Source organism: Bos taurus, chromosome 22 (genome assembly GCF_002263795.3).
Source record: "Bos taurus isolate L1 Dominette 01449 registration number 42190680 breed Hereford chromosome 22, ARS-UCD2.0, whole genome shotgun sequence".
NCBI classification, from domain to species: Eukaryota; Metazoa; Chordata; class Mammalia; order Artiodactyla; family Bovidae; genus Bos; species Bos taurus.
The window spans coordinates 52,518,569-52,533,209 of record NC_037349.1 but is presented as its reverse complement, the minus strand read 5'-3'; the positions used below and the strand labels follow the sequence as shown (position 1 = coordinate 52,533,209).

The following is a 14,641-nucleotide window of genomic DNA, read 5'->3' as shown; positions in this document are numbered from 1 at the left end:
AGGAGGGATCTGTGCCCTGCCTGGTGTTAGTCCTGGGAGCTGGGGTTTGGCTTTGCCGAGCCGGAAGGAACCTTCGATACTCAACCACCCAGCCCATTGCACCAAAGCAGAAACAGGAGGCCAGATACTCAGGGATTTGGCTGTGGGCGCTCACAGAGGGGGTCCCTCACATGGGGCCACTTCTTTGCTTGAATCCTTGAACTTGCCCTAAGCAGGTCCCTGGGAGTTCCCCATCCCCTCATGACCTCATGCCATGCCCCCTGCTCACCTCACCTGCGGGCTCCAGGAGGCTGTAGGGTGTTGGTTGGGGGCTGTTCATGGGGCACCCCCTCTGTGGCTCAACACCTGGGCCCCCGTGTCCGGAGCCCTGCCCTTGCTCTGGCCTCATGAAGCAGCCCCGTGTGTCTATTGCACTTGGCTGTTTTCTGAGAACCTGCAGGTCCATTCCTCTACAAAGCAGGCGAGGCTGGTGAGACCCCTGCTTGTTACAGATGAGGAATCTGAAGCCTGGACAGGGGAAGAAGATTGCCTGAGATCCCTTGGGGAGTCGGGCAGAGCTGGGGCCAAGGGCCCCACGGAGCTGAAATAGTCTAGCAGCTGCTGACACAATGTCAAGCCCTCCTGACCCCTCACGCCTCCGTAGGGCCGGGTGAAGGAGTCACATGCCCTGGGTCGTCAGGTCTGTCCAGGCTGAGCCTCTGTTCCCACCTGGATCTAGGGGAAAGGGGCAGGGTAGGACTTAAAGGTCTCGAAGGTTCTTTTGGTTCTAACATCCTGTGATTGATTGTCCCTAAATCCCCAGACCCCCTGTCAATCATCATGGGTGATGGGGCACTTGCCAGCCTGCCTGCACGTGTGTCTAGCTTGGGTGGGGATGGGTGGAGACTGAGGCCTATGAACCCACCAGACTGTGGTGGGCAGAGGGCTGCAGCAAAAGCGTTCACTGGTGATCTTCCCAGCCTCGGCTTCTTCCGGCCTCTCTCTGAGTGGGTCTTGCCAAGTGGTTCAGAGGGGGCCCTAAGGTCAGGGTGAAGGTCACAGTAGTTTGGGCAAAGGTAGACATGCTGGTGTCCATGTCAGGGTGCCAGCCTCTTGGGGCCCCAAGCCCACTCAGCTACTGGCCTGGGGGCATCTCCTCCTGTCCCTGCACCCCTTTCACTGCAGGGTGCTGCCAGCTGCGACATCCTGGCACCTGCCTCTCCTGACTGCCCCTCCCCACCCCAAGGTACTGGACCAGGACACAGACGCCATTGCAGTCCACGTGGTCAGAGTGCTGACCTGCATCATGAGTGGCTCCCCCTCCGCCAAGGTGAGGATGCTGCCGTCGCACTACAGTAGGGCCATAGGGTGGAGTTAAATAGAACGGGTCTGGCTGATGGCTGTCAGAGCAAGTGAGCTGGGGAGGTGGCCATCCTGTCCTCTGGGGTGCAGATCAGCCCATGGGGCAGGTATGGTCATTCGTCATTAGTCCTGGGAGCTGGGTGTCCTGGCTGGAGGGGAACGGATGCTTGTGGCTGACCACCATCTGCAGCCCTCCGAGGCAGAGCCGTTCCCCCCGATCCTGCCATGGGTCCCCACCCCTACTATCACTGTGATCCAGAGTCAGAGCTGGGCGAGGGAGCCCTGAACCTCCTCCAAGGTTCCCATGGGTTGTGAGCATGCCCTGGGGCCCACATCCGTGCTCGCGCCTTTCCCATCCATCCTGGCACAGGAGGTGTTTAAGGAGCGCATTGGCTACCCTCACCTGCACGAGGTCCTGCAGAGCCACGGTCCCCCCACCCATCGGCTGTTGCAAGAGCTGCTCAACATGGTGAGGGCAGGGGCTGGGGGTCAGGGTCCCTGTGGGCAGCCAGGACTGAGTCAGGGCAAGCACAGAAAATGAGCTGTCCGCTTTGGGGGACCATACTGACTGTGGCCCGTACACAGTGTGACCTGTGTCCTGATCCTGTGTGTCGGGGTCACTGGGGCGAGGACTCTGAGCTGCATGGGGTCCAGAAGCTATTGCTTGTTAGCAAGTCCCAGGACGATGCAGGAAGTCCCACTGTTGTGAGGGTGGCCTGTTCCATGCCAGATGCCTGGGGGCTAGCCCATCCTCTCCCCCCACAGGCTGTGGAGGGCGACCACAGCACGTGTCCCCCACCGCCGATCCGCAACGAGCAGCCAGTGCTGGTGCTGATGAGGTGGCTGCCGAGCCTGCCCACGGCTGAGCTGCGGCTCTTCCTAGCACAGCGCCTCTGGTGGCTCTGTGACAGCTGCCCTGCCAGCCGTGCCACGTGCGTGCAGGCGGGTCTGGTGGGCTGCCTTCTGGAGACGCTCAGCGAGGGGGTGGCCCTGGGGGCCCGCTGCCAGGAGCAGTTGTTGGCACTGCTGCAAGCACTGGGCCACGTGTCGCTAAGGCCCTCGGAGCTGCGGCGCTTGCTTCGCCCGCCGCCAGGGTTGGACTCGGGGCCAGGTGGAGCAGAGGCTGGGCAGGCCCGCCACGCAGGTGCCATCATCCGCGCGCTCTCTGGCATGGCCCGGCACCAGGGCCCAGCACGAGCCCTACGCTACTTTGACCTAACACCCAGTATGGCGGGCATCATGGTCCCCCCTGTGCAGCGCTGGCCAGGCCCTGGTTTCACCTTCCATGCCTGGCTCTGTCTGCACCCCATGGCTGGAGCACCTGCCCCCCCACCCCCACCCGGCCGCTCCAGCGGAAGCAGCTGTACAGGTAGGTGACTGCCAGGGGTCAGGGCAGGCTGCCAGGGTAAGCGGGAGAACCAGCAGGCTTAACCGGCTTGGCTGGCCCTCAGCTTCTTCACCAGCAGTGGCTCGGGGTTTGAAGCCTTCTTCACGGCGGCTGGAACCCTGGTGGTGGCTGTGTGCACCCGGAAGGAATACTTGACCATGAGCTTGCCTGAAGTGTCCTTTGCCGACTCCGCCTGGGTGAGCCTCCATCCTCACGTGGCCCGGGAGGTGCAGGGGACACCAGGGCCTCACCTGATCTCGTGGCTTCTGTTGTAGCACTGTGTGGCCATAGTCCACGTGCCCGGGCGCCGGCCCTTCAGCCAGAACCTGGTCCACGTCTACAAAGACGGCCATCTGGTCAAGACAGCACCCCTTCGCTGCCCGTCCCTTAGTGAGGTGTGCCAGGCGGGGTTTGGGGAGGTTTGGGTAGCTGGGCAGCCTTGGACAGGGTGGGCCCTGGAGCCCCTGTTTCCCTTCCCCCACCCCACAGGCTTCAGCCTCTGGGGTCTGTGCAGCCTTGGGGGTCCCTGAGGAAGGTGGAACCCCAGGCTGTAACGTGACCTGACCGACCGCCCCCCAACCCTGGCCCCCACAGCCTTTCTCATCTTGCTGTATCGGGTCTGCTGGGCACCGCACAACGACCACCACCACGGGGCTGCCTGCACCACCGGGCCCCTGCCGCCCTGGCTCACACTCACCCCTCGCTCACCCGCTCCCAGTCAGTCCCGGCCACCACAGGGCTTGGCTGGGGGTCCGGGCTGGTGGCCCCCCTGCAGGAGGGCAGCATCAGCTCCACCCTTGCTGGCACGCAGGACACTCGGTGGGGCAGCCCCACCTCCCTGGAGGGCGAACTGGGGGCTGTGGCCATCTTCCATGAAGCCCTGCAGGCGGCCGCCCTGCGCGTCCTGTGCGCCCTGGGTATGCAGCGTGCTCCCCACGCCCCGCCCCAGCCCTACCCCTGTTCCCAGGACCCAAGAGGTTGGGTCTCACAAAGTGTCCAGGCCCAAAAGTAGGGCTCCAGTGGGGAGTGGGTATCCCCAAGGGTCTGTCTTCTGATCAGGCAGAGAAGAGGCAGGCTCTGGGTGGGGTCTGGCTGCAAGCCCAGCCAGGTCTGAAGCCCCCTGCCCACCTCCAGGGCCCAATGAGACAGCACCCTTCAAGCCTGAGGGTGAACTGCATGAACTTGGCACCAAACTGCTCCTCCATTACTCACCTCAGGTATGGGGGGCTGGGCAGTTGGCTCAATCTCCCCTGGCTCCCACCCTCTATCGCCTGCCTCCCCCTACCCACACTGAGCCTTGCTCACCCCCTGTTCCCAGGCCTGTAAAAACAACATCTGCTTGGACCTGTCCCCTGGCCATGGGCTGGATGGCCGCCTTACGGGCCATAGAGTGGAGACCTGGGACGTGAAGGTGTGTGCCCACGTGGACAGTGTGTGCAGGAAGTGTGAGCACGGGCAGTGTGCAGGGTGGGCTGGAGTGGCTCCGTGCCCTGGGAGGTCTTAAGGAGACCCAGGATTCCAGGTTGGAGGGTCTGCAGGGTGGAGGGGGCAGGAGATGATGGGGTGCTGCCCTCACGGAGGCCCCCTGCCCACAGGATGTGGTGAACTGCATGGGAGGCATGGGTGCCCTGCTGCCCCTGCTGGAGCGAGTGGCTGCACAACCCCAGGAAGCCGAGGCAGGTCCAGCAGAAACACATGACCTTGTGGGGCCCGAACTGACCTCTGGCCAAAGTGCCCAGGGCCTGCTTCTCCCACTGGGCAAGTCCTCAGGTAAAGTGTCCCTGGTGCCTGTGTTGGTGAGAGAAGAGCTTGGCCTGGCAGGGGGCTGGAGTGCTTGAGGTCTTGTAGCCCCTGACAGGCCTTTGACGCACACCTGTCCCCTTCCTGGTGGTGGCAGAGGAGCGAATGGAGAGGAATGCAGTGGCTGCCTTTCTGCTGATGCTGCGGAACTTCCTGCAGGGCCACCCCGTGAATCAGGAGAGCCTGATGCACTGCCAGGGGCCCGCCATCATCGGGGCCCTCTTGCGCAAGGTGAGGCCTGCTGGGGCAGGCGGGGAGGGGACTCCTTCATCTGACCAAGGGGCTGTTGGAGGGACCAAGCCGGGGTGCCTGATGCCATCAGTCAGGGAGGGCCTCCTGGGAGCGGTGGCATTTGAAAGGCGGGGCAGGGTTGGGCCAAGAGGGTCTGGGGAAGTACCAGCACAGGCTGGGGCAGGACACCCGCACAGTAGGCTGGGAGCTTGTACTTCAGAGGGCAGGGAGCCGCCAGAGGGTTTGGAGCAGGCAGGATGTTTGTGTCCATCTGCCTGTGCAGGGCAGGGTGGAAACTGGGAGGCCTGATAGTGGGTGGACAAGGCCTGACATCTCACCCCAGCTCCTGCCCCCACCCAGGTCCCCAGCTGGGCCATGGACATGAATGTGCTCATGTCTGCCCAGCTGCTGATGGAGCAGGTGGCAGCCGAGGGCAGTGGGCCCCTCCTGTACCTGCTCTACCAGCACTTGCTCTTCAACTTTCACCTCTGGACCCTCAGCGACTTCGCTGTGCGCCTGGGTAGGTGTGCCGACTTGGGTGAGGAGATGCCGCCAGCCAGGGTGGCAGTGGACGTTCTCAGAGGCTACAGCCCTGTAGCTGATCTGAGGGGACGACGACCCTCCCCTGGTCGGGGTGGGGGTGGGGGTCTGGCAGTGGCATGGCCCTGTCCTGGATGATGGAAGGAACCTAGCGCAGCCTGGTGGGCTGAGCCCTCTGCTGATGCCCGCTCAGGCCACATCCAGTATGTGTCTAGCATAGTCCGTGAGCACAGACAGAAGCTGCGGAAGAAGTATGGGGTCCAGTTCATCCTTGATGCCCTGCGTGTCCACTACAGGTGAGGCTGGTGGGGACAGATGGGGTGGGGTGCTGATACTCCAGCCTCGGGCCTTGGGGGCAGGTCTGTTCAGCCCCGCAGCTCACCTGCCGGCCCTCCGTGTTCTCGCCTCCCTTCCATGTCCTGGTGGTTTCCCTGGCCCTGGGTGACCTCTCTGCTGGGACCTGCCCAGTCCGCAGCGCGAGCGCCCCCTACCCGCCGACGACCTGCGCACAGTGCAGACGTCACTCCTGGGCCTGGCCCGGGAGTTTCTGGTGCGGAGCTCTACCGCTGATGACCTGCAGGTGGTGCTAAACTTTCTGGCGGCCTTGGGTGATGATGGCCAGGTAGGCTAGAGGTTGGCAGAGGTGAAGCCTGGATGAGGGGTGGAGCGTGGACCATGTTCCGGGCCTTGGGGCTGGGCGCGATTAGCGTAAGCCTTTGTGTCCCCAGGTGGTGGGTGCGCTGGATCTGCTGCTGGCGCTGCTGCAAGGCTCCCCAGCACAGGAGTCTCTGGCTGTCTTCCTGCTGGAGCCGGGGAACCTTGAGGTGCTGCTGGCACTGCTGGTGAGGCCGAGGCCCATGCCCTTGCTGCCCGACCGAGTCTGCAAGGTACATCTAGCTCCCCCCGAACCCTGCATTCTCATTCACTGGGGCTCCTGCCTGAGTCCAGGGATAGGCAGAAGGCCCTGGGCTAGTGGGTGGAGCTGTCTTTGCAGGCCTCTCTTGGAGCCCCACCCCTGTGTGGTGGCTTACCCTCCTACAGTAACTCCTTCCCCTTGATGATGACCCCACACAGATCCTGCGCAGACTGCAACAGAATGAGCGCTTACCTGAGCGCAGCCGTCAGCGGCTCCGGCTGCGAGAGTGTGGTCTCCAGGGTCTCGTTGCCTGCCTGCCAGACGGCGCCGTTTCCCCCCAGCTCTGCCAGGGCCTCTACAAGCTGTTTCTGGGGGCAGGTACAACCTGGGCGGGGCCAAGAGGCAGGCCAGGTAGAGGGATGACATGGATCCAGGAGACAGGGCAGGTGGGAATCAGGAAGGTGTTGGTCCAAGGGCCGAGGCTGACCCAGCAACGGGGCACAGTTCCCCTCTGGGGTCAGTCCCTCAGGCCTTTTCTGGCCATCTTCCCAGATTGCCTGAACCTCTCTGATCTGTTGGCTGTGGTGCAACTGTCCCTCCAGGCTGACCTCAGCGTCCGCCTGGACATTTGTCGTCAGGTGAGTGGAAAGTGAAAGCTTTGTTGGGGGTGTGGGGTGGCTTCCACCCTGAGGGCTTTGCCTGCCTGGGATGAGGGGTCTCTGCAGGCCTCCCGTGCAAAGGCCCCCTGAGGAGGTGCTGGGGCAGGCTGTCGAGTGAGTCCCTCACTTCCTGTGCCCTGGCCTGGCAGCTCTTCCACCTCATCTACGGACAGCCAGACATAGTGCGGCTGCTGGCCCGCCAGGCCGGCTGGCAGGATGTGCTGACCCGGCTGTTTGTCCTGGAAGCTGTCACAGCCGGCAGTCCCCTGCCCTTTACCCCTGAGCCACCCACCTCCCCGGAGCCAGCCTCACACAAGCCACCCACCGAGTCGCCTGAGCCTTCAGACGTCTTCCTGCCCCCAGAGGCCCCTGACCCTGATGCCTTTTACCACGCCCTCTCCCCGTTCGCCACCCCCTTTGAGCTGGGCCTGGAGCGGGCCAGTGTGAGCTCAGGAAATACTGCCGGTGGTGGCAGCGGCAGCGGGACTGTCACTCCAGCCAGCCAGCCTGGCACACCATCCCCACTCGATGGACCCCGGCCCTTCCCTATGGCCCAGGGCCGCCACAGCTCCAGTCTCTCCAACGTGCTGGAGGACGGCAGCCTGCCAGAGCCCACCATCAGTGGGGATGACACCTCCAATACCAGCAACCCTCAGGTGAGGTGGGCTCTGAGGTAGGGCTCCTCGGGGGCCCAGGGCAGCCAGTGGAGCTTTTCCAGAGGTGTGGTACTGTTTGACATCAGGGCTGTGACGGCCGGTCAGGTCCAGCGCTGCCCCCTCATAACTTTCCTCTGCAGTGTGTTCTCTGAGGGGTGGCGGATATTCCAGAACAGGGCAAGTTGTGCTGAGACAGCTGGGGGCACTTGCCAGGCTTTGGAAGGCCCTTGAGAGCCTGTGGGACACGGGCTTTTCAGGGCTGGTGAGCAGCATGGCTCTAAGAGTCCTGCCTTGTGCTTCTGGATCTGGGGAGGGGCCTTTGCTTATTCAATGGCATTATTCCAGAGGGTTCTGGGACAGTCCTTGAGGCCTGTGAGGTAACTATGTGAACTGCCTCATCTCCTCTTAGGAATCCTGGAACCCCAGGATCCTCCCTGGAACTCAGGTGGTGGTCGAGTCCCACACTGTTTGTCTAGGCCCTCAGCAGCACACTGGCTGGGCCGTTGGCCAAAGGCTCAGCCTCCTGCTGTGCCTACTAGTGGGTGGGCAGAGGTGTTGAACAGGGATGGTGCTGGGGCAGTGATTCCCTCCCTCCCCAGCCTGCACTCCACACACCCCCTGTGTCCACAGCAAACCTGTGAGGAGGAGCTTTGTAACCTGCTCACCAACGTGCTGTTCTCAGTGACGTGGCGGGGTGTGGATGGCAGTGATGAGGCCGCCTGGCGGGAGCGCGGCCAGGTCTTCTCCGTGCTCACGCAGCTGGGGTCCTCAGCCACGCTGGTGCGCCCACCAGACTGCATCAAGCGCAGGTGAGGGAGCAGTGCCGTGGGGAAGCCTGGGGGCCCAGAAGGCAGTCAGGTAGACACCAGAGTCCCTCATTCCCCTCCAGCCTCCTGGAGATGATGCTGGAGTCAGCCCTGACCGACATCAAAGAGGCCCCCCCTGGGGTCCTGGCCAGCCTCACCCAGCAGGCGCTTTGGCTGCTGCGTCTGCTGCAGGACTTCCTGTGTGCCGAGGGCCATGGTAACCAGGAGCTGTGGAGTGAGAAGGTATGGCAGCTCGGGGCAGGAGCACTGTGTTCACATGCCCCGAGGGCTCTTGGTCTGCAGAGTGGCTGAGTACACATGTGCAATCATGGGGACCTCAGCTCTGGTATCTGTGAGCAGAGGTCTATCTGTATGTGGAAACCCTCTCTGGCCCCCAGCCCAAACCTTACTTCCCTCTCTCCTCACGGGCTTCTGGCCTCATCTGGTGATGGCCACCTGGAATATATGGTGTGCGGCAGCTGTTCGAAGGAGTGTGTAGCCTGCTGGATCGCCTGGGAGCCTGGCCACACCTGGCCAACGGCACAGCGGACCTCCGAGAGATGGCGCAGATCGGCCTGCGCCTGGTGCTCGGCTACATCCTGCTGGAGGACCCGCAGGTGAGCGCAGGGCGGCTGTGGGGGGAGGGTGCGCAGCGGATCTAGGGAGCTCAGGGAGTAGCTGGTGACACCCCCACTCTTTCGTCCGCAGCTGCACGCCCAAGCCTACGTGAAGCTGCACGCGCTGCTGCAGACCGCAGTGCCCATGCGCCGAGAGGAGGCTTGCTACGTGCTCTCCAAGCTGGAGGCGGCGCTGGCGCGGGCGCTGAACACCTCCCAATCAGAGACCCCCACCGAGAACGGGGAGCCCCCAGTCGCCGCCGCTGCTGCAGAGCGCTGCTCGTGGTTGGTGCCGCTGGTGCGCACGCTGCTGGACCGCGCCTACGGCCCACTGGGGCTACAGTGGGGCCTGCCTTCCCTGCCGCCCACCAACGGGAGCCCCACCTTCTTCGAGGACTTCCAGGCCTTCTGTGCCACCCCCGAATGGCGTCACTTCATTGACAAGCAGGTGCCTGGGGCCGGGGGCACGGGCAAAGTAGTGGGGGCTGGGGGCCCACATCGAGCGCGGTCTCCTCTCCCTGTCCGGTCCTCCAGGTGCAGCCCACCATGTCACAGTTCGAAATGGACACCTATGCTAAGAGTCACGACCTCATGTCGGGCTTCTGGAACGCCTGCTACGACATGCTCATGAGCAGTGGGCAGCGGCGCCAGCGGGAGCGCGCGCGCAGCCGTCGGGCCTTCCAGGTGTGCGACCTGCCCTGGGGGCCGGGAGCAGCTCCACACTTGGGCCCTCTGTGGACCCAGAGGACGGCTGCTGGGACTGAGAGGAGAGAGAGGAGCTGGAAGCACCCAGCGGGCCTCACCTGTTCCTCCACCCCCACCCCGCAGGAGCTGGTGCTGGACCCTGTGCAGAGGCGGGCGCGCTTCGAGGGGCTGCGATACGCGGCGGCGCTGAAGCAGCAGGCAGCGCAGCACTCCACTGCCCTGCTGCACTGGGGGGCGCTGTGGCGCCAGCTAGCCAGCCCCTGTGGGGCCTGGGCCCTGAGGTGGGCGGGGCTTTGGGAGGAGTCTCGTAGGGTGGGTGGGTCTTGGGAGGGAGGGGCCAGGAGAGTCTTTGAGGAGAAGCCTGGGAGGAAGGCAGAGGGGTCTGCAACCCGCTGCTTCCCACTCATGACCGTAAGTGGGTCATATCTGTAGGGATCCGCCCACCCCCCACTGGAAGCTCTCCAGTGCTGAGACCTACTCGCGCATGCGTCTGAAGCTGGTGCCCAACCATCACTTCAACCCTCACCTGGAGGCCAGTGCCCTACGCGACAACCTGGGTGAGAGGGTGTGCCGAGCTGTGTCCACCCAACCTCATAGCCCTGTCTTGTCCAGCTCTGGCTGAGCACCCTTGGGCCCATTGCAGGTGAGGCCCCCCTGACACCCACCGAGGAGGCCTCACTGCCTCTCGCTGTGACCAAAGAGGCCAAAGTCAGCAGCCTACCTGAGGAGCTACAGGAAGACCAGCTGGGCGAGGACGAGCTGGCTGCACTGGAGACCCCGTGAGTGGGGCTGGGAAAGAGCTGCCCAGGGCAAGGGGGCCTGTCCAATGTGTGCCTGCCAGTGGCAGAGGGCTTCTCAGTGTACTTGCCCTCCTGCTGTGGGGCTAACCACCCTGAAGGGACAGTCCAAAGTCAGGTGGAAGAGTTAGGCAGATCTGTAAGAGGATGGAGAGTTGCTGTTTGATGGCCAGGCACCCCAGAGCAGGACTGAGAAGCCAGACCAGGATGTGCGCCCATGGGAGTGGGCAGGTGCTGAGTGAGGGGAGGCTGGGGACAGGGGTTGGTGTCCTGGCAGGAACTTTAGAAGCCCAGGTTTCAGGGCATGGACTGGGGCCAGTCTGGACCATGGGCAGCTCCTCCTTCTCCTATGGGATCATGAGCAGCGTGCCTCCTAACTTAGTGGTACTTTGAGAGTGTGGTCCTTGGGTTGGTTGGGAATGGGGGTCCCAGAGCCTAGTACCTAAAGTGGGTGCTGGCCCCCAGGTTGGAGGCCGCAGAGCTGGATGAGCAGCATGAGAATCTGGTGCTGTCAGCTGAGTGCCAACTGGTCACCGTGGTGGCTGTGGTCCCAGGGCTGCTGGAGGTCACCACGCAGCACGTGTATTTCTACGATGGCAGTGCCGAGCGGGTCGAAACTGAGGAGGGTGTGTTCTGCTGGAGCGGGCTGGAGGGCCGGCAGGGATGGGGGCTGGGGTCTCGTGGGGCTGGGGCGGGTAGCTCCAGCACCTGCTCTCCATCCCTACAGGCATCGGCCATGACTTCCGGCGCCCACTGGCCCAGCTGCGCGAGGTCCACCTGCGGCGTTTCAACTTGCGCCGCTCAGCTCTTGAGCTCTTCTTCATTGATCAGGCCAACTACTTCCTCAACTTCCCATGCAAGACGGGCGGGGCCGCAGCCTCATCCCCTTCCCCCGTGCCCAGGCCCCAGCCCTCCCTCATTCCACCCCACACCCAGGTGCGGAACCAGGTGTACTCCTGGCTCCTGCGTCTGCGACCCCCTACCCAAGGCTACCTAAGTAGCCGCTCTCCCCAGGAGATGCTGCGCGCCTCAGGTCTTACGCAGGTGAGAGCCCTGGAGGGTGGGGGTCAGGTGAGGTCAGAGCCCCGCCACTGGGGAGAGTGCTGGCAGCCCACCGGCTCACCTCGTATCCTTGCCCCCCCAGAAATGGGTGCAGCGAGAGATCTCCAACTTTGAGTACCTGATGCAGCTCAACACCATTGCGGGGCGGACCTACAATGACTTGTCTCAGTACCCTGTGGTAAGGGCCTGCTACCCCTCCACCCACCCTCTGCTCCGCCAGCCCTGGTCCACCCAAGTGTGGGTACTGATAGAGGGCCAAGCCCTGAGCTCAGTCCTGGGCAGGTGCTGCCTGAGGCCTGGCCTCTGTTCTCGGCTCAGTCCCCCACGCCCTGCTGCCCCCACGTACACCCAGCCCACTCCCTTCCCCTCCTGGCCTCTGTTCTTGAAGGAAATCCTGTCTCAGACAATCCCTCCTGCTCCCCATGGTGCACCCCCACCTGTGGGCTCCACCCATCTTCCTGAGGGTGAGGGTGCAGGCAGGGCAGGCTGGCCATGTAGGCCATCAGGACCCTCATGCAGCTCCTGCCCGGGTGGGCGGCCAGTTCCCCTGGGTCCTACAGGACTACGTGTCCCCAACCTTGGACCTCAGCAACCCAGCCGTCTTCCGGGACCTGTCCAAGCCCATTGGTGTGGTGAACCCCAAGCACGCCCAGCTTGTGAAGGAGAAGTGAGTGCGTGAGCAAGGCTGGGCTCGGGGCTGGGGTGGACCAGGGAGGGCTTCCACTGATTCCCTCCAACCGTGGTTCTAGGTATGAGAGCTTCGAGGACCCAGCGGGCACCATCGACAAGTTCCATTATGGCACCCACTATTCCAATGCGGCGGGCGTGATGCACTACCTCATCCGCGTGGAACCATTCACCTCCCTGCATGTCCAGCTGCAGAGTGGCCGGTGTGGAGGGGCAGGCAGATGGTGTGGGGCGGTGGGCAGGGTGGATGAGGGAAGGGTGGGTCTTCCAGGCATCCTGGACAGGCTGGCTCCCTGCTTGTCCAGGGCTGCACCTTTTCATTCCCTGTCTCCCTTCTCACTGCCTCACTTTGGCCCGTGCCCCTCCCCAGCTTCGACTGCTCGGACCGGCAGTTCCACTCAGTGGCAGCAGCCTGGCAGGCCCGCCTGGAGAGCCCCGCTGATGTGAAGGAGCTCATCCCAGAGTTCTTCTACTTCCCCGATTTCCTGGAGAACCAGAACGGTAGGCGCTGGGTGGGGGCGGGAGGCGTGAAGATGGAGGGTGGCCGGGGAGCTGGTGAAGAAGGCACAGCGAGACAGCTGACCCAGCCTTCTGTGCCAGGCTTTGACCTGGGCTGCCTCCAGCTGACCAACGAGAAGGTGGGTGATGTGGTACTGCCCCCATGGGCCAGCTCTCCTGAGGACTTCATCCAGCAGCACCGCCGGGCACTGGTGAGATGTGCGCACAGATACCGGCAGGTGGCCAGAGGGGAGGGCCGAGGCGGAGGGTCCATTGTTCCTGGACTGACGGCCACCTCCCTGCCCCTAGGAGTCAGAGTATGTATCTGCCCACCTGCATGAGTGGATCGACCTCATCTTTGGCTACAAGCAGCGGGGGCCAGCTGCAGAGGAGGCCCTCAATGTCTTCTATTACTGCACTTACGAGGGTGAGTGGTGCCCTGGACGCCGGTGAGGGTTGGGGTGCAGAGGATGGGGCGTGCAGGGGGCACAGAAGGAGTCCTGACTGCCCGCCCCCGCCCCATCCCACACCCCCCCCCCAACCTGCCGATGCTCAGGGGCTGTGGACCTGGACCAGGTGGCAGATGAGCGGGAGCGGAAGGCGCTGGAGGGCATCATCAGCAACTTCGGGCAGACACCCTGTCAGCTGCTGAAGGTAAGGCCGGCTGGGAAGACCGTGGTCAGGGAGGCCCTGGCCGCGGTGCTGAATGGTTCCTTGCCCACAGGAGCCCCATCCAGCTCGGCTTTCCGTGGAGGAAGCAGCCCAGCGCCTTGCACGTCTGGACACTAACTCACCTAGCATCTTCCAGCACCTGGGCCAGCTAAAGGCCTTCTTTGCAGAGGTGAGAGGAAGCAGGGTCTCAACTACCTACCCAGTGAAGTTCATGTAATTCCACGGTCCTTGCCAATCTCTTGGAGATGGAAAACCTAAATCAAAGTCCCTGATATTAAGACATCTTAGAAATAAGAGGTAAATATCGAGGAAATAAGAGGAAATATGAGGTAAACATCACTGAGGGTTGGGTGCCATCTTCATGAGGGAGGGTCAGGCCAGGTTGACTCCCCTGGTCATCCTTAGGGAGAACAGAAGGAGGGAGTCTGGCCTCAATACTCTCCTCACCTTCCTGCCTGCATCCCAGAAGGCCCCCAGCTCCAAGGTGTTCAGGCTCTCCTCTCCTCATGCTAGCCGACTCGGAGATGTGGAGTTGTGGGGTGGGATGACCAAGGTTGAAACCAAGCTTGAAGGATCTTCCTTGTCCATCTGGTCTCTCACTTCCTGAGATGCCCTGAAGGCCCACTGCTCTCTGCATGTCTCTCAGAGTGACCTCTGCCTGTCACGTGATGCCCCGGGGCTGAGGGCCAAGAAGCAGGTAGCATGGTGGGGGCTCTAGCCGGCTGCTCGGGTAGCTAGTCCCGCCCTGCCCCCGCAGGTCATCAGCGATGGCGTGCCCCTGGTGCTGGCCCTGGTTCCCCACCGGCAACCCCACTCCTTCATCACCCAGGGCTCTGCAGACCTGTTGGTAAGTGCACCGGGCCGGGCCCCACCTCAGCTCCACCCCCGACTCTGCCCCAACCCACCTCTGTCCTCTCTCGCCCAGGTGACCGTGAGTGCCAGTGGGCTGCTGGGGACCCACAGCTGGCTGCCCTATGACCGAAACATAAGCAACTACTTCAGCTTCAGCAAAGACCCCACCATGGGCAACCCCAAGTAGGACAGAGGGTTGTGGGCCAGGGTGGGCTCTAAATGCTCTGGCCAAGGTCTCTGAAGGCGAGGGTCTCCTGTGTAGCCTGGCCTCACCTGTGGTCCTCCTCACTGGGTCAGGATGCAGCGACTGCTGAGCGGTCCGTGGGTTCCAGGCAGTGGTGTGAGTGGGCAAGCCCTGGCAGTGTCCCCGGACGGAAAGCTGCTGTTCAGTGGTGGCCACTGGGATGGCAGCTTGCGAGTGACTGCGCTGCCCCGGGGCAGGCTGCTCAGCCAGCTCCGCTGCCACCTTGGTACG

The 14,641-nt window shown here is 63.2% G+C and overlaps 1 protein-coding gene across 1 annotated transcript in view; it reads left to right on the top strand.

The window, feature by feature from the left end:
- Nucleotides 1–14,641, top strand: part of NBEAL2 (neurobeachin like 2) — a 30,292-nt gene that overhangs the window by 13,044 nt on the left and 2,607 nt on the right. The window contains 40 exon segments of the mRNA XM_024983286.2: nt 1,226–1,309; nt 1,712–1,810; nt 2,107–2,667; nt 2,670–2,710; nt 2,793–2,925; nt 3,004–3,123; nt 3,323–3,397; nt 3,399–3,645; nt 3,863–3,945; nt 4,047–4,139; nt 4,324–4,498; nt 4,626–4,759; nt 5,120–5,279; nt 5,493–5,595; nt 5,768–5,921; nt 6,028–6,186; nt 6,374–6,533; nt 6,708–6,793; nt 6,964–7,470; nt 8,101–8,279; nt 8,360–8,519; nt 8,756–8,893; nt 8,985–9,341; nt 9,428–9,577; nt 9,722–9,879; nt 10,031–10,155; nt 10,242–10,377; nt 10,861–11,021; nt 11,123–11,439; nt 11,540–11,635; nt 12,000–12,124; nt 12,207–12,347; nt 12,515–12,645; nt 12,745–12,854; nt 12,952–13,069; nt 13,199–13,296; nt 13,367–13,483; nt 14,072–14,161; nt 14,240–14,349; nt 14,464–14,636. Of these exon segments, the coding sequence (XP_024839054.1) occupies nt 1,226–1,309; nt 1,712–1,810; nt 2,107–2,667; nt 2,670–2,710; nt 2,793–2,925; nt 3,004–3,123; nt 3,323–3,397; nt 3,399–3,645; nt 3,863–3,945; nt 4,047–4,139; nt 4,324–4,498; nt 4,626–4,759; nt 5,120–5,279; nt 5,493–5,595; nt 5,768–5,921; nt 6,028–6,186; nt 6,374–6,533; nt 6,708–6,793; nt 6,964–7,470; nt 8,101–8,279; nt 8,360–8,519; nt 8,756–8,893; nt 8,985–9,341; nt 9,428–9,577; nt 9,722–9,879; nt 10,031–10,155; nt 10,242–10,377; nt 10,861–11,021; nt 11,123–11,439; nt 11,540–11,635; nt 12,000–12,124; nt 12,207–12,347; nt 12,515–12,645; nt 12,745–12,854; nt 12,952–13,069; nt 13,199–13,296; nt 13,367–13,483; nt 14,072–14,161; nt 14,240–14,349; nt 14,464–14,636 (6,364 nt within the window).